This window comes from Natrix helvetica (assembly GCF_964273705.1).
Source record: "Natrix helvetica genome assembly, chromosome: Z".
NCBI lineage: Eukaryota > Metazoa > Chordata > Lepidosauria > Squamata > Natricidae > Natrix > Natrix helvetica.
This window is the reverse complement of record NC_138554.1, coordinates 57,372,565-57,391,498: the sequence shown is the minus strand read 5'-3', so window position 1 is coordinate 57,391,498 and position 18,934 is coordinate 57,372,565. Positions and strand designations below refer to the sequence as shown.

Genomic DNA, 18,934 nt, shown 5'->3' with positions numbered 1-18,934 from the left:
ATGCAGACATGGCAATTTGAAGACGATCTTGTTCTGTTCTGCTCAGGGTTGGAAATGGCACAGTCCATCCTGTTATTGGCTGGGGGATGACCATGTGATATACAGCGATGCTCGGAAGATGTGCATGGATTTTGGCTCTGCCCTGGTTACCATCACCAACAGGTACGTATCCTGCCATAAATCACCAAGAGGATTTTTTGTATTGTGGCATTAAAAAAAAAATCAGGTATTAGTGAGATTGGCTTCTGGATACTCCAGTGTAAAGCTTTTGAAGTACTTACCCGTTTTCTTCTTGGTTGCCTTTGGAAGGAGTATGTGCTATTTGGATGCCCGAGATAGCAGTAAAATAGCAGAACCTCTGGGGAAAGATTAGGGTTGGAGAAAAAGGTGAGGAAATGATTTGTTCCTTTTTTCCTGGACCAGGTTTGAACAGGCCTATGTGAGCAGCCTCATCTATGGCTGGGAGGATGAATATTTTTGGACTGCATTACAAGACATAAATGAAACCGGTTCTTTCCATTGGTTGAGTGGAGATGAAGTCACTTATACCCATTGGAACCGCAACCAACCTGGTAAAAGTTTATATCATATTCCAAAGAGCATAAGTATATACACTCTTATATACTTTGTTATAAGTACTGAATATAAGAAAAAAAAAACCAAGTCTGATTTTGTATTTATATTGATGTGGTATATCAATACACTGTGGTCTTTTAGAAAAAAAATCTTATAGTTTGCATTATTAAACATTAATTTTGTGTGAATCAGCAATGAAAATGTTCATATTAAGAATGATTAAGAAATGGATACTACCTACTATTTTAAGGGTCAGTATCTTACTGAATTACAGTATAGCTCCATTTGAAATACTGTGCATAGTTCCAGCTATATTATTTCAAAATCTTCTCTGCAAAACATCTTCTCCTACAGGGGGAAATTCTTAGACTTTCTGGGGTTATATAATATGCTGCATGATTAGTGACATCTCCTTCTTAGATTATGATCACCTCATTTATTCCTGTATCTGAGAACAAAAATATTCAGGATTTCATTATGGCCCCATATTACTCTGCACACATCAGTGTCTTTAGAAAAATAGTTATCATTATAACATTGACCATAGCATCCTTTTGTACTGGCTGAATTTAGGACTGGGTGGTGGAGTGTTGCACTGGTTTAGTTCTTTTCTCTGTAGCTGGTTCCAATAGATGCTAATGGGGGCAGGAGATCAACCTTACGGCCGCTCTTTTGTGTGGTGCCACAGGGCTCGGTACTCTCTCCTTTTTAACTGCTGGGTGAGATAATCCAACACCACAGGTTGAGATATCATCAGTATGCTGATAATACTCAGCTTTATATCTCCATTCCTGATGACACAAGGGATGGTGTGGCTGTCCTTTTGTGGTGTCTGGAGGCTGTGGAAGCCTTGTGAGGGACAACAGGCTTCAACTGAACCTTCTGTAAGACAGAGTGCCTGGGGGTATGCAAAGTCTTGGGACCCAGAAATTTATCATCTTTAGTTCTGGGTAGGGTGGTACTACCCTAGGTAGACTTGGTATGCAACTTGGGGATTCTCCTAGGCCCATATCTCCTGCTCAAAGAGCAGATAGCACTTCTGGATAGGAGAGCCTTCCCACAACTTTTTGTCATGTGCCAGTTGTGCCCTTTTCTACGTTATGAGACTCTGTTCAATCACTCTTGCTCTGGTCATCTCCCGCTTGGATATCTGCAGTGCGCTGTACATGGGGCTACTTTTGAAGTCTATTTGGAAGCTACAGTTGGTCTAGGATGGATCAGCACAGGCAGTTTTGGAGGCCCCTAAGGTGACACAGCTAACACCACAGTTATGCAAAGTGCACTGGCTGCCTATCCGCTTCTGGGTGCAATTCAACTATCTTTCCCCAATGGGATTGGCCTGCTCTGCTCATGTTGACAGAAAGGCCCTATTGCAGATCCAATCAGTTAAGGAATTTTGACTGCTGGGATCCAGGAAAGGAGCCCTTTCTGCCATGGTCTCCACCCTTTGGAACATCTTGCCACAAAAGTAAGATCCACCCTCTTTTTTTTTAGCCTTCAGAAAAAGCCTTAAAATATGGCTATGTTGGCTGATATGGGGTCCTGAAGAAGAAGCTGTTGATTGGATGTAGTGGGTGCACTAACAAAGATGGCACCCGCACCTCTCCCTCCAAACCCTTTTTTAAAAGTTTGCTTTAGTTTTTGTAACTTTAATCTGTTTTTATATATACAAGTGTCAGATATTTGTGTGTTTTATCTTGCTGTAAGCTGTTCAAAGTCTCTTTGAATCATGAAATGAGTAGCATGTAAATTTGATAACAACAATAACAATAGTAAATTATCTGTGTTTCAAAATAATACTATGGAAATTGAGTCAAAGGAACAAGGAACATTGGAATGAAAAAATAAAACAAAAAACTGTATATTTCCCCAGTATCCACCATATATAACATTCATTAGATGTATGATACTAACTTCAGTCTCTAGCCATCTTCCTATAAAAAGTTTGCAATCAATATGACAATAACATTTCAGCTTGAATACACATCTGAGAAGATCAGAATGGTATTTTATGATTCAAGGAAGGAGAAAGGTCAGATTTTGTATTGGTAGCAATCTTGTGGTATTGTGAGTCAAAAAGAAAATATAAGCTTAAACCTTTTCTCTTGTGGATTTCCTCTTTCTTATGAACCTATTAGGTTATAACAAAGGTGGCTGTGTTGCTTTGGCCACAGGAAGTGCCATGGGCCTGTGGGAAGTAAAGAACTGCACTACATTCAAGGCCAAGTATATCTGCAGGCAGAATCTGGGGACACCAGTAAACCCTGAACTTCCTTCACCACATCCTACACCCAGCCTCACTGGTACTTGTCCTTCAGGTTGGACCACCACCTCCAAGCTGAGATATTGCTATAAAGTAAGTCCTGAGTAAAGGAAGGCACCCAACCACTTTAGTGATTTGCAGTGATGCTTAAAAGTTTGAATGTTCAATATTCCTGCATAAATATGAACTAAAACATCTGTTCTCTACACAACATTCTCTAATTTAGAGAACTAAATTAAACAGGTGAGTCAAAATATTAGACTTCTTATTTATTGAGGAAAATGATTTTTAGGATGAAGGTTAGGACTTCGACTTGGCTAATCCAAAGATTCATTTTCTTGTGTTTTAATCATTCTTTGGTTGTATAATTTGTGTTTTGTGTTGTTGTTTTACCACATGATGCACTTTCTTTGGAGCTTCAGTTTATATACATATATTCTGGGTTTTTTTCTACAGAATTAGCTGGTATAATTCAGAATTCATAGTCCTATCAATTATGGCAAGCCATCCTGGTCCAGAGGCAACAAAGTAGCCCCAAACTATGATGCTGCAATCACCATGTTTCACAAATGGGATAAGATTCTTATGCTTTTCCTTTTGCCAAACATAAAGCTTTTCATTCAAGGCAAAAAGTTCTTTTTTGATCTCATCTATCCACAGGACATTCTTCCAGTATCCTTCTGGCTTCTCCATGTGGTCTTTTGCAAACTAAATGACTATCAGTATTCTTTTTGGAGAGTAGTGACTTTCTCCTTTTAACCCTGGTATACAAACCATTGATGCCAAGCGTTCTTCTGATTGTGGTCTCACAAACACTAACATCTGATTATCATCCCATTGGTTGAAAAGCATGACTCTAACCCCCTTCAAAGGAACTGATAAATCCTGGAGGTTCTTCAGGGATAGTGCAAGAAGGGCCACAGGTGAATATTATCAAGTCCTGATTCGTCCGGAGACTGAGTGGTAATTTCTTCAGCACACCTCTCACTCCTTCCCTTGGCCCCCAGTTTCGTCTTAGTCTGGTCCGAAGGAAATTAGATTTCCTTGGTTCCTGAAAATAGAGGAATACTTTTAAATTGAATGATTGGAAACTCTAAATTCTAATTTGACTTGCTGCTGGGCTTATCGGGGCCGTTCTTCGTTGCCACCTGTTGGGGTCTTCAGGAGCTGGTTTGGCTGCCATTGCCAGTTTCCATGCCATGTGGCATCTTTGGTTCCCATTGCAGGGAATGCCAGGCCTCGGACACAGCAGCTCAGCTGGGGTTAGTATCCCTGGGGCCAGCCGTGATCCATTTGACGGGAAATGCCAGCTTCTAATCCTTCCAGGAGTGGAAAAGCAGTGGCCATCAGGCAAACACACGGCAACGGCCATTTTGAGGCGCCGCAAGGTTGGCCGTGCGACAAGCAGACCGTGGAGCTGCTTGGAATTCGCTCCAGAAGATGGTGGACTCCTCTCCTTGTGACTGAGACACCAAGCAGGTTGTCGGAGTGGGACATTGCAGTGGGGCAGCCAGAAGCAGCATCACTGAGTAAGCTACATGCGTTTTAAGATGGCAGCTGCCAGAAACGAGCCTGAGCCGGGGCCTTCAGATGCTATCCAAGACCGAGGAGGAGTCCTCAAGGCCACATACCAGAGCGCAGGCTGCCATGTCTTCAGCTGCTCAGTGACCATCCTGGGCTACCATTAGGGATGAGCAGTGGAGCCAGTATTGAGAAGAGGGTGGCCCAGGCGGAGAAACAGGGAGGTCCAGGACGAAAGGCCGAGCCCTCTCCATAGATCCAGGTCTCCAGCCCACTGCTTTAGCTCCCCTCCTTCTCCCCCTCTCTCTCCAGCTGGAGTTCAGAGGGGCTCCAGGCGAGATATTTCCACTTCTCCATTCCTGTCCCCAAGGGCAATTAGGGATGTTATGGGTGACCTCCTGGAGGGGACTTCGAAAGACTACCTTCATCTCAGGCCCATTCTGACTCCTCAGGAGCCTGTGCCACAGGATGAAGATGTGCCACAGGATGAGGTTGACCCCTATCTGGATCCTGAGGCTCTGGATCATTTACCTGGGAGCTTGTGCAGGCTTATAGCCACAGCCATTTCTCAGGGCATTGCCGCTGGATTGGTTCAACAGAAGGGGTCTACCCAGGGTCCAAACATGCCCAGTCACAAGGGAGGGCCTTGCCACATGAGGAGCAGAGGCCAATCTCCATCGCTAGCCAGCAAAGGGTCTATTATGGGGGAGGAGTCCCAACAATAGATGGAACTATCAGAAGATGAGGAGACATTACCTCCAGACCCTCCAGCCTTTTGGGGGCTATTCACTCCATCCCTATTCAAGCCCCTTTTGCACAAGGCCCTTGCTACAACCAAGTTGGGCCTAGGAACCTCTGCTCCGGCTACTGCCACGGCCCTGGATCCTAATCAGGCCATGTTCACCAATACCTCCACAGACAGGAAGGAGGTTCCAGCCCCACCGCTGTTTTTGGAAATTGTTAAGAAGCAGTCGGCCAGACGAGGGACCCTACCTAATCTGGCTGGCAACAACCGCCAGTTTTATAACATGGAGCAGGGGTTCTCACAGGCACTCCAGGTTCCCACAATAGATGCCCAGTTGCAGCTTTAGCAACTTCCTCGGCCATAGTTTCTGGGGACGTGGCTGATAAGCTCATGACTGAGGACAAGAGAGCTGAGCTTACCCTGAGTAAGAATTTCCAGGCTTTGGCTTGGGCCATTAAGGCAGCGGTGGCCTCTTTCTTTCACCGCACCACTCTGCTGTGATTGCATTAACTGCAGGAGCGTATCCCCCCATGAAATGATCATTTGAGTAAGGATATTACCAAAATAGTGGCAGAGACTCAATTCTCCACTGACGTGATCCTGGACTTATTTAGGGATTTGTTAGAGCTGATTCTTGTCGAAAATAAGGATAAGAAAAAGATCCTGCCCACTACTCAAAAGTGCCCTGAGTTGCGCCCAGTGCCTTACAGCCACAGGCCCAATTTCCGGTCCACAGACTTGGATTACCATCAGCAGAGATATTTTCCAGGCAGGTCAGACAGACAGAATCCCAGAACGTTCTTTCAGGACAGGGGCAGGTTCCAACACCAGTCCAAATGACCCTTTCGAGAGGGGGGGGTCGCCTCTGCCACAAGGGGAAATGACTCAAACCCAAGCCTTCCTATAGGCAGCCGCCTAGCTCACTTTGCAGAGCAGTGGGAACTAATCACATCTGATGCCTGGGTCGTCAGCACAGTGAGGGAAGGACTCAGGTTGGAATTCCTCTCCTCCCCTCTGAACTACTTCAGAACCTTTCGAACATCGGTAAAGCGTCAACTCATGAAGCTCGCTATTCGCCATCTGTTAGAAATCAAGGCGTTCGAACCAATTCCACTGGCAGAACACGGGTTGGGGTTTTACTCAACTTCTTTGTTGTTCCGAAGAGTTCAGGGGGTGGGGGTGGAGAGTGATCTTAAATCTGAAGCTCCTGAATGCTTACCTGGTTTACAGAATGCTTCAAAATGTCCTCCCTAAGATCCATTTTTCAGGGGATCAGACGGGAGGGATCACCTAGCATCCTTAGATCTCAGAGAGATCTGCACATCCTAATCCTACCATCACACTGCAAATACTTCAGGTTTTCCCAAGCGGGTCCCATTACCAATATCAGTTCCCCCCCCCCCCATTCGGGCTGGCTCAGCCCCGAGGACATTCACAAAGGTCCTAGCAGCTTTGGTGGCTTGCCTGAGCCCCATCCCAGTGAGGCTCCAGTGCTACTTGGACAACATCCTGATCCAGGCCCAGTCACCATCCAGACGTTGTAGGACCTGGGGTTCTTCATGAATTTTCCAAAGAATAATCTGTCGCCAACAACAAGGCTCCTATATCTGAGGGCAATTATAGACTCCAGGGCAGGGGTAGTTCTTCCGTCTCCCGGCTGTTGGTCCAGCCTCCAGAACCTGATCCGACAGATTCGCCTCAGACGAGCTATTCCCATTATAGATTGTCCCGCCTCTTGGGCAAAATGATCTCGTACATAGGGATCGTGCCTTGGGCGTGCCTACATTGCAGTGGGCTCTCATCCCCTACCAATGTTGGCTCATGAGCAACTCCAACATCTCTATCACGCTCAGGTATGACTGTTGCTGCGCTGGTGGCTCACCCCAGCGTTCTTCTGGGGGTTGGAGTTCAGGGAGCCGACAAGGCTCACCGTGATGACAGATGTGAGCCTCTTTGGCTGGAGGGCGCTGATGGGATCACAGGTGGCATGAGGTCATTGGATTGCAGCAGATCTGTGAGTTGAGTTGAAGGTGGATTGGCTGGCGCTCCGGCAATTTCAGTTGTCCCTGGTAAACCGACACATACTGCTCCTGACGGACAACATCACTGCAAAGGCACACATCAACTGGTAGGGAGGAACTCACTCAAAGGCCCTCTGTTTCAAGGCATAGAGGCTCAGTACACCTGGCGTCAGTGGTGGCGGAACGCATCTCGGGGTCGGCCAACCATCAAGCCGACTGGCTCAGCCGGGCCACAGTAGATCACAGGGAGTGGCAGTTGCATCCCAGCTTATTTTATCAGATTTGCGACCCCAGCGAATGCCCAGTTCCCTTGGTTCTTCTTGAGGTTTCTGACGAGGGGAGCAGAAGGAATGGACGCCCTCTGGAGCTGATGGCCGAGCGGACTTTTCTATGCCTTTCCTTTCCTTCCCCTCCTTCCAGGAACAATCAGGAAGATAGAGGCAGAGGGGGCAGAGGTCATACTCATGGCGCTGCACTGGCCCAGGAGACTGTGGTATGCGGACTTAATGCTGTTGTCAGTCTCTTCCCCTCCTCCCCATGGAGGAGTCCACAGGAGGAGATCTCCTTGTACCTGGGGGTCTTGCAACATCCGGAACCCCAGTGGCTCTATTTGACCACCTGGCACTTGAACGGAGCCTTCTGAGAAATACCAACTTCTCCTCGAGGGTCATTTCGACCATCGAGGCATTGAGGCGATCGTCGACTAAGAGGATCTATAACTCCATGTGGTTTTCTTTCGTCAGGTGGTGCACATCAAACAGGGTGGTAGCTGCCACAGCCTCAGCTCCCCAGGTCCTGGAATTTTTGGAGGACAGACTAGAAAGTGGGCTCTCCTATAGTACGATCTGACATCAGGTGGCAGCCCTGTCCACTGTACTTGCTGGGGAAGATCAGATTCCACTCTCGCAACTCCCTGTTATTAAAAAGTTCCTTAGGGGAATGGCAAACCTTTGCCCTCCCACTGCCTGTAGATTCTCTATATGGGACCTGCCCCTTGTCCTCTGGGCTCTCACAGGACATCCCTTTGAACCCCTATAGACTGTCAGTTTACAACACCTCATGCTCAAGGTTGCATTTCTGATAGCCATAACATCTGCCAGATGCATCTCGGAGCTGGGCACTCTGTTATCACGGGGAGACCTTTGTGTGTTTCATCAGGATAGAATGGTTCTTAGATTAGATCCTTTCTTTATCTCGACGGTGAATACCCCATTTCATAGAGCTCAGGAGGTTGTGCTCCTGAATTTCTGCCTGGGGTCCACTCACAATAGGGAACGCCTGTGGCATCGGATTTACCTCAGGCGCACGGCTCTGATCCGTAGATCGGAGGCGTTGTTAGTTTCTTTCCAGGTGTCTACAATTGGTCGTTGGTTATTTTGGAGGGCCATTGTTATGGCCTATGAAGCCTCAGGTCGTACATTGCCTACTGGCATTACGGCCCACTCCACCCGGAGTGCTATCACCATGACAGCGTGGTCTACTAGGGCTCCTTTCAAAGATATATGCAGGGCAGCCACATGGGAAACACCATCGCTTTTTATCTGACACTACCGACTGGATGCCTTTGCATCCGCTGAGGTGTCCTTTGAGCGCAGTGTTCTTTAGTAGGTTGTGGCCACCCTGGCCACTATGGACTAGGAGGTTTTACCCCTCCTGGGGACTGTAGCTTGGGTATGTCCTACCTGTGGCTCCTCCCGCACTATCCCTGGAGAACAAACGTTGGTTCTTACCTGAACATTGATTCTCAGGGAGATGCGAGAGGGGCCACATCCCGCCCTATTCATATCCATAGCATCATAGATTATAGAGCCTGGGCTGCGGGTGGCCTGGTTGTCTTCTTGTGTCCTTTCAGATCTATCTACACTGCCGCAACCTCGAGGAAAACCGGGGGCCAAGGGAAGGAATGAGAAGCGTGGCTGAAGAAATTACCACTCAGTCTCTGGACCAATCAGGACTTGATAATACCCCGCTGTGGCCCCTCCCACACCTCCCTGAAAATCAGTGTTCAGGTAAGAACCAACGTTCGTTCACATATTTTTGCCCTCCGCAGATATGTAGCTTTGGATCATTTTCCTCAATAAATGAACTGTCAGGGGCAAGAAATCAGGAACCAGGATATATAGAGTTCAAAAAAACTACAGTTTATTTCATGTTATCTATTCACAAGAATCTGATCTACTAGCAGTCAAGGCCAGGTAAGAGTCAATATACTTCAAATGGGACTGGATTTAAGTTTCTTATGGGCGCATAGAGATTCCAATCTGATGATTCATTTTACTCCACCCTCAGGCTCAGCCTAATCATCTCCTATATGAATAAATCTGAAGTTTTCAACTCATTTGTTTAACTGAGTTCTCTTTATCTAGTTTTAGAACTTGTGTGGAAAATTGGTCACATTTTAGGTCATATTTATGTAAATATATATTGAACATTCAAAAGGGTTAACAAACTTATAAGCATCACTATATACTCAAAGGAATAAAGAAAAAAAAAGAATGATTTTAACTTGAACTGATTTTAATACAGAAGTTTCATAATTCAACATAAATGCTACAGTTTGAATGTGATTGCATTTCCTAGTTGGTGTGATACAGTCACAGCATTTTGGTTTGCTAGTCAGAAATCCTTTAGCTCTGCAGAATAGTGTGAAAATATTTGTAATAAAAATGTGTTTTTGAAGCCTGCCTAGAAGTTGCAATTAGTGTAAAATATAGCAGGAAACTTGTTAGATAGTTGGAAACGGGAATTGTTATTTAGGGACATTACATTTGGTAGTACTGCTTTATACTACTTTGGGAAGACTCCACTTTGAAGACTGCATCAGTTTTGTTCACCATGATACAAAAATATGTTGAACATGCAGGAAAGAACAATAAAGATGATTAGGGGGCTGGAAACAAACGTATGATGAACTGTTGCAGGAAAGGGGTAAATCTACTCTAATAAAAGAAGGACTAGGGGTGACATGATAGTAATCTTTCAAGATTTGAGGGGCTGTTACAGAGAAGAGGGATGCCAATTTAAAGCACCTGAGGGTAGGACAAGAAAATAACGGAAAATTATCGAGCCATCCAACATAGGACTAAGGAGAAATTTCCTGACAATAAGAACAATTAATCAGTGGATTAATTGTTCTTGCCTCCAGAGGTTGTGGGTGCTCCACTAGTGTAGGTTTTTAAGAAGAGGTTGGATAGCCATGTGTCTGGAATGTTATAGGGTCTGCTGCGTGAATAGGGGGTTGGACTAAAAGACCTCCTAAGTCCCCTCCAACTTTGTTATTCTGTATTGCAAACTGTCATGTGTTATCCATTGGTTTCTAAATACAGTTCAAAGTGCTATTTTGCTTGGTTCTTAGGTACCTTCCTGAATATTCTCTCTGAGAAAACTACATAGAATCCTCATTACAGAGAGATTGAATGGCAAAACTTCTAGATAATGCTTTTTCACTGTGAAACATTTCCCACTTTTGGTCTGGTATCCTTCCAGAACCTAGTTCAAACAGTACTTTTCAAGAAAGTTTGGGGGGAAGATTAATGCCTGGTGTTTGTGTCATTGTAATGTACTGTATTGCTGTCCTTGTTTGTAAATTACCCATTCAAATTATAATAGTATATAATAACACCAAAAATAAATAAAAATAAAATAAATATAGAGGACTATGACTTTAAATGTAAGAGCAAAGGATACCAGAGAATAAATTAAGAGATGAGATGAAAGAAAGAGAAATTGACATGTTTTATGACTATGAACTGAGGAGAAAGGTAATGGGTATAATGAATAGATTTTAGCTCTATCACACATTACTGTAAATATGGTTTTGGTTAAATAAGGAAAAAAACCAAACCCCAATCAATATTGAAGGCTTTAGATAGAATAAAAAAACATGAGATTCACATTATCCTATTCCAAATGCCAACTAGGTCATGAGAAATCATGATGCTCCTTTTGCATATTCATCAAATTCTGCCTTTGTTGAGTCTTCTGGAGAAGGGATATTATTCCAATGGAGCATTCTTCTTTTAATGGGATAGATTTCATTTTCCAGTGCAGTATTTGTGTGAGACATATCCTGTCATACATTTCTAACAAAAACCAGAGTCAGTCATGCTGCGATAATAACAGGGATAAATTCGTAAAATTACCCTTTCTCCTTAATTTTTGGACAGGTATTCAGCTATGATAAGCTGCAGGAAAAGAAAAATTGGATCACAGCACATTTGTTCTGTCAGGAATTAAAAGCACAGCTCTTGAGCTTGAGTGATTATGAGGAAGAACATTTTGTAGCCAATACCCTCAACAAGATTTTTGGGTGAGGAATAAATTAAGTACTTAAGTAATTTTGTGACTAATTAGAAAATGTATACTTTGGAGTTACAGGTTTATATACATTTGTGCATTTCTCTGTGCTCCTGAATATATAGACGCATTGGCAGAGTATAAGGTAATTTTACCCAGAGTTTCTATATATTTTGTAAATACCCAAATTGACCTCACTAAAAACATAACTTAAATCATGGCAATACTTTTATTTGGGGCAAATCATTAGAGGAAATGAAGAAGAAGAATTGCTCAACTTTTTCTCAGCATCAAAAACAAAATCAGACTACTACTCTTAATTATGTCAAATTGATTTTTTCATCTACGCAATCATCTCTTTATCCCCTTTGCTATGACCCAGGGAGTCGGAGCCTGACATTCATGAGCAACATTGGTTTTGGATTGGATTGAATCGCCGTAGCCCTAGAGCTGGGGGAAGTTGGAGCTGGAGTGATGGTGTTGGAGTGAGTAGTGGATTTTCTATTTGGAATATACATGGAAAAGTGTAAATATTTAGACAGTATTTATTAGTTTATTTATTGAATCAGCTTTTTTAAAATTACAAATTGAGCTACAGGCTGTTGAATATAGCATTAATTTTGTCTGCTTAGACCAATTAGCCAAAAAATTTCCACTGAAAACAGAAAAACCTATAAACTTTATAATAAATCAAATAACATTCTCTCTATTTTGTATTTTGTACTTCAATGCATCAAACAAATTAAATGCCAATATTTACATTAGAAATACCTGAAAAGAATTTGGAAAAATATGGGTTTTGCAGAAAGAATATCTGTCTCCTTTTTCTGACTTTAATAATTTAAAGCACAAACATTAGAAAATATTTCATTTTTTTCACCCAAAATGTTCTAACCTTTAGAAAACTAAGCATAACTCAGGAAAAGGAGGAAATAAGAGTTGTCAAAGGATCAAGAGCAACCTATCTGAATCTTTTTGCACCTACAGCCAAATCTGATCTGAGGGTTTTTCTCCAAATCTCTTTGGAACTAATTGTTTCCCATTTGATTTTGGCCTCTAGTTTTCTTATCACAACTTTGACCGCAGTAATCATGATAATGACGACATCCGTAACTGTGTTGCCTTGGACTTGGCATCCTTGCAGTGGGTGCCTCTTCAGTGTGAAATTAAACTGGACTGGATCTGCAAATTGCCCAAAGGTGATTGGGATTGTAATGAGGAGGCAGGGGGGAAGCAGAATAAAAGAAGTGATGAGATTGTGCAGAGCACAAGGTATTTGAGATAAGGTTTGGACATGGTTTGTATTCTTAATTCCATTTTCTATTTGGGGAATTGAATGCTTATGTACTTACGAATACTACTAAGCATCTCTATCACAATTTTGCTGTTTATTTCTTCATTTCTATATGTCTTTAAATATGAGATTTTAAAGATTTACTAACTAATTTTAATTGTGAAAAATGCCTACTAGCTGTCAGTTACTTTTGAGAATGTCCATCTAAGTAGACCCCATGAATAATATAGTTAAAGCGTGTTTTTCAGACTGAGACCGTTTTGCCCCATTTGATTTGCAAGGTTACATTTTATTTTATGACTGTCCTGAATTTTTTAAAAATTATCTTTATCCATTACACTTGCTTTTATTTTTATTGATGCATTATTATGGCAGCTATTGTCTAACTCTCAGATATATGTGGATAGCTCATTACTAATTGCTCTGACTTTTGCCAGTGAAGGAAATAGAAGAATCCATAACTATTTTAATTAAAAAAGGAAATAAATTCACTTGCTTTATGGATGTTTTAAATAAAGACTATTGTTTACTATAATATTATAAGACTGTAAGATTATTTTAAATGATTCATTTTATTGCTTTCTTGAAAACAGTTTTATATGCTTGTTGGGCATGTGATCTGTCATTCATTCATTCATTCATTCATTCATTCATTCATTCATTCATTCATTCAATAGGGACTGAGGTGAAAGAACCAGAAACAACCATCCAAGGTGAGTATGTCTAGTCTTAGATCTATATATCCTAATTCTGTTGCCCCCATTCCTGTAAAGTTATGTCCATTCTTTGATTTGTATACACAACATATGTTTGTTCTGATGTATGCAAATTAAAGCTAACTACGTTAATATTATGCTTTAAGGATTTTATGAACAATGGATGTCAAGACTTACATACATAAATATGGTAGTATCCCACAGTATCAGTGGACTTTTGTAGTGGATTAGGTTTTTTAAAAATAAATTATTTTTTTCAGCAGGTGTTTGGTAAGGGTTTTTGTTAATCAACTAAAACTAGAAAGGATTTGATATCTAGAAGTTGGGTGGACTTGCATAGGCCTAATATGTATGACGCAGTTTTAAGAGATGTGCCATGTGGATTAAGAGCTCTGAGAAAGCGCAGGTCCCTAACTAAGTGCCAAGGGAGGGAGGCAATAATCATTGTCAATAAGGCCCTACATCAAAAAGACAGATCAGTGCTTGAGGCAGCAGAAAGAAAAGTTGATTAAAATAAAAGGGGATGGTGGCTTTTGTGAGTATACACCTGAGTATATTATGATTATGTTTTCTGAAGTCATATGTGATCTGGATAAACTGAAAAAGAAAAATAATTGACCGAAGCTGAACACAGCATTTATTTTTACTGTATAATATTAATCTAATCCTCCACTCCAATGTTATATTCAGCACAAATTCCATTTAATGCAAATGTTTGTGGGAGATGCAACTTTGATTATTCTTAAAACAATAAGAAAGTTAAGTTTGTTGAAACTTCTGTCTTACGGGGCAAGAAGTGATTTTCTATCATGCATTTGATTTTGAATGTGTTTATTCCCGAAACAAGTTATTGTGTTGTAGATTGCCCCAGCATGATATTTATTTTATTTGGTATGTTCGCTCTTATAGCTCTACTACGCAGGTTATATTTAATAAGTTTTATTGAGTGTGGATTACTGACCAGGCTCAAAGAATTTGATTTGACATTTATTTTATCATGGGTGAGAAACATATTGCAATTGAAATCAAATTCCAGTCAGTCCCACTCACTGTGTGCAATAGTGATGGATGAATGGGATTATATACTCTAACAGTATCTAGATGGCAAGAAATTTATGGTCAAGATATTGTGTTCATAAATATTATATGCAAATGAGGATAATGTTCACCTACATTAGTTTATGAGCAGAAATTTGATATGATTTAGGTGAAACCCATTCACCAGTATTTCAGGAATTTAGACTCTTCTCTTAGGAGAACAAAAAACAAATCAATGAAAGAGTATCTTACTAAATAAGAGAAATGATTCCTTCGATGATTACGATATTTGCTGTATTGTTGATTTTTGTACAGCTAAAAAGAGGACAGACCAGTTATTTTCTCACTTTCTCTGCAGGGAGTAATGAGTGGTTAAAGTTTCAGGATGCTGAATACAAGTTTTTTGATCACCATTCAACTTGGGTGCAGGCTCAACGGATTTGCACATGGTTTCAAGCTGAATTGGTGTCAATTCATAGTCAGACTGAATTGGATTTTCTGGGCCAAAACTTGAAGAAGGTAGGACACTGTCTGAAATATGATGATGTGATGAATTCATGTCAAATTGGTATTGGGTTGTCTTAGGAACGAACTGTAGGGGTTTTAAGATCAATCAAAAGACATTTCCATATTTCCATCCATCTAAAACAATTCTTTTATGGATAAAACAAAAATGGAAGAATTTGTAAGAAACAGAAAAGATTTATAAAAAGAAGACAAAGTAGTTTTGTTTTCCTCTAGAAAACAAAATCTGTGGAGGATGAATTACCCCCTTGATAACTCATCCATTCGCAAAGCAGCCTATTACAAGAAGAGAGTATTGATGATTGGTAGCTGGGAGGGTGGTCTGAAGGAAGAAATAAAAAACAAGACTCTGTTTATATCATAACTTAATTTTGCAAATTTGTATGGGATATTATATAATTTATTTTTATTGCTTTTTAATTATTAAGAAAAAAGAAAAACATAAAGATAATAATTTGGAAATGCTTATATTGTGAAAGGGGAGAAAAAAAGACAATATAAAAGTGCTTTAACAAAAATAATAATGAAAAAAATAGGACAAAGAAACAAATAGTATCATTGTAATAGTAAATAGTTACAATTTCATATTTGCTAAACTAATGCAAATATTATTCAATATTTTTGAATATATTTATACAAGCATCATTTTTAAGTTATCATATACATGTATTCTATATAAGTGAATCCTATATTTCATTATTGTTGTCTATACAAGTATACATCTATAAACAATTTGCTTGTAAGTAAGTGTAATCAAGCCTTCAATCTATTGACTAAAAGAGGCCCTTTATCTTTCCAATGATGCAATATCAGCCTTAGCCATAGCAAGAGCATGAAAAATCCATGTAGGTCATCCAAATTCCATATACTAGAGTCAGTGGTGGGTTCCTGCCGGATCGCACCAGATCGCGCGCGCTCCCTTTCAGCACACCACCTGGCTCGCGCGCTCCCTTTCAGCGCTCCAAAAGTCTTTTCAGTGCTCCGCTCCGCTGAGGAAACATCTCCATTCCCAGCCGAGATGGTGGAGCGCAGGCAGGCGTCGTCGCTTTGCCAGGGGCGGGGCAAGACCGTACTTCCGGTTTTAGCGCCGGAAGGGAGCGCGCGAGCCAGGTGTAGCGCCGAAAGGGAGCGCGCGAGCCAGGTGTAGCGCTGAAAGGGAGCACGCGAGCCAGGTGGAGCGCTGAAAGGGAGCGCGCGAGCCAGGTGGAGCGCTGAAAGGGAGCGCGCACGATCCGGTGCGATCCGGCAGGAACCCACCACTGACTAGAGTTCAAAAGAACATTGTCCTCCAAAAGAATTTAGCTTTTGTTGCACATATTTACACAATCCACCACTTTCTTGCCAAATTTGGTAAAAAAAGAAAATATTGTGGAAGCATATGTTTTAAAGAAGCATTATCCTTACTACATCTTCAACCAAGTGCTGTTTTTAAAGCTCTTTTCGATATAAATGTAATGGCAGTCCAATAGGTTTAAGTGTTCAAAGTGTAGTGTATGCATCTTTTAATTCAAACATGGCTAATTGTGATTTTGACTTCTTATTTTAAGTTAAAAAAGAAAGCTATTTTTCCATTGATGTGTTAGAGAACTTTACATTCCAGTGCGATTGGTAAATGAACACATGTTTTGAATATACAAGTTCCCAGATTCAGTTTCTGGCATTTTCAGGTGAAGGATTAAGGATTAATGTACATAATTATTTTTATTCTATGTTTAAAAGTACCTACAAAGAATATAGCACTAATGAGACCATGCTGTTGGAATGATCCTAATACTAATACCATTTTCCTAATGGAAGGGCCAGGTAACTTTTATCCATAAAGTGATCCTATTACACTGTATAATTTAGCCTTGTACATTAGGTGCATATTAGATGGCTTCAATGAAAACCTTAGCCAGACCAGTGGGCAAGCTAGCTGAACTGAGTAGAAGTTTTAATTCAAAACATCTGAAGAATGCCAAACTCTGGAAGACTGCCAGATCTAATATGGAGTTTTTTTTGTAGGTGATGGTAAAGTGTTTATTTATTTATTTATTTTCTTTTTCTTCTTCTTTTTTTTTTGTAATAATTTTTTATTGTTTTTGATATGTTGATATAAACTGTTGATATAAAGATTGTAATATGTGATAAAAAGACAAAAACAATAAAAAACAATAAAGTGTTTTTTTAAATAAATACTGGGCTAGACAAAACAACATGGTTTGGTATAAGAGAGCTTGCTGTGTGCAGTTATGGCTTCATGTATAGGTAAGCTATGTGGGAATTGAAGCTTACTAAGAATGAACCTGTGTGCATTTGCAAGGCCGACTTTCATTGATATTTTACTCTGCCTTTCTTCAAGAATATACAAGGCGGCATATGTAAGGTTATATAAAAGCATGTTGTTTGATCCTTGAAAATATAATAGAGAATTAATATCCTTAAAGAGAGATTGGTGGACTTGTGATTGAAGGCTGCAGTGTCAACAATTATTTAATAGTACTTAAGGCATGTTTCATCAAAAGCTAGAATAATGAAAGGAGGCCCAGGATGGCATTTTTTTTAGTCACAACAGGTAGTTTGACATTGGAGAGAAATGATTAGTTCTCTTATTCTCATTCTCCCTCTTACTCACGATGATATTTCTAATGCCAATATATACAATCCTTGACCAGTTTTCAAGAGTTCAGGAGGAACATTGGTGGATTGGATTAAACACCTATGAGAACGATGGACGGTTTCGGTGAGTTTTCTGTGTTCTTCATTAACACCTGTCACTGCTCTAGAAATGTTTCATTTCATGGCTTCACCTTTGCTTAAAATATAAAAGCCTCCCTCTGTGCCATTTACTTCCTTCAGGTGGTCTGATGGTTCTCTGTTGAATTTCATCTCATGGGCACCTGACAAACCACAGTTTATCAGCAAAGAAAGGAAGTGTGTGTACATGACAGCTAGCCGAGGTTAGTAATAGATATTCATGGAATTGCTTGACATTCCCAAATGATATTTGATTTGTTTCTTGAGTACCTTTACTGTATATTTGGCCAATTGGCATATGGCATAACACGGGTGTCCCCAATCCCCAGGCCACAGCACACTACTGGGCCTTGGGCTGTTTGGAACTGGGCCGCGGAAGCGATGGGCAAGCATCCTCACTTGAACAAGCAGCAGGCAAGTGTGAGCTCCATTTGCATGAGCAGTGGGTGGGTGCGTCCACCACTTGCACAAATGGAACTGCACACTTGCCCACTGCTTACATGGAACCACCCCCGCCTCACCGGACCCAGACGGTCTGCAAAGCTGGAAAATTTGGGAACTCTGACATTTCTTTGCTTCTTTGTTCCTGATACTTCGCCTGAAGTTGGTGCTTGGTGCATGACAAAAAATCATGTCAATAATCCCATAATGTTTGTGGAAGCCAAGTTGTGACTCTGGCAGCAGGCCCAGCTCCAGATGGGGGACCAGACGATTTAGCAGAATTTTTGCAATGTTTTTTCCTGCAATGAAGACTAGCAAATCCTTTGAAAGTTGTCACATATAAAGTTGTATAATTAATAAACAAACATGAACATAAAGCAATACGAGATTACATACGGAAGTTGGAGTGACTGACAGGTTGATAGTTTAATTTGCATCATTATTTGTTTCTGTATTCTATATGCAGCTGTGCAAAATTGTGCTACTTTATGGGCAACATAAAGAAATTCATCTGAATGTTATGGAAGGCTTGTTTAAAGAACCATAATTTACATATAGATTCCTATAACATTTGCAATAAATAGAACATGGCTTAACTATTTCAATCAACTCTAAGCATGGAAACCTGCTATATGACAAAATAGATGGAAGGATAATAAATTGATCTTGCAAGAAATGTTCTCTAATGTTTAGGAGAATCCAAGGTGGTGAAATGTTTATTTGACTGCAAATTCAAAATAAGCCTTTAGCATCCATCGTTAT

At 40.9% G+C, this 18,934-nt stretch overlaps 1 protein-coding gene across 1 annotated transcript in view; it reads left to right on the top strand.

Moving 5' to 3' along the window:
• The window catches only part of MRC2 (mannose receptor C-type 2), a 109,324-nt gene that overhangs the window by 62,908 nt on the left and 27,482 nt on the right, over positions 1-18,934 (top strand). The window contains exons 10-19 of the mRNA XM_081970080.1: positions 47-162; positions 424-572; positions 2,715-2,932; positions 11,293-11,435; positions 11,805-11,907; positions 12,483-12,621; positions 13,394-13,429; positions 14,829-14,989; positions 17,650-17,717; positions 17,834-17,934. Of these exons, the coding sequence (XP_081826206.1) occupies positions 47-162; positions 424-572; positions 2,715-2,932; positions 11,293-11,435; positions 11,805-11,907; positions 12,483-12,621; positions 13,394-13,429; positions 14,829-14,989; positions 17,650-17,717; positions 17,834-17,934 (1,234 nt within the window). The remainder of the gene's footprint in view (positions 1-46; positions 163-423; positions 573-2,714; positions 2,933-11,292; positions 11,436-11,804; positions 11,908-12,482; positions 12,622-13,393; positions 13,430-14,828; positions 14,990-17,649; positions 17,718-17,833; positions 17,935-18,934) is intronic.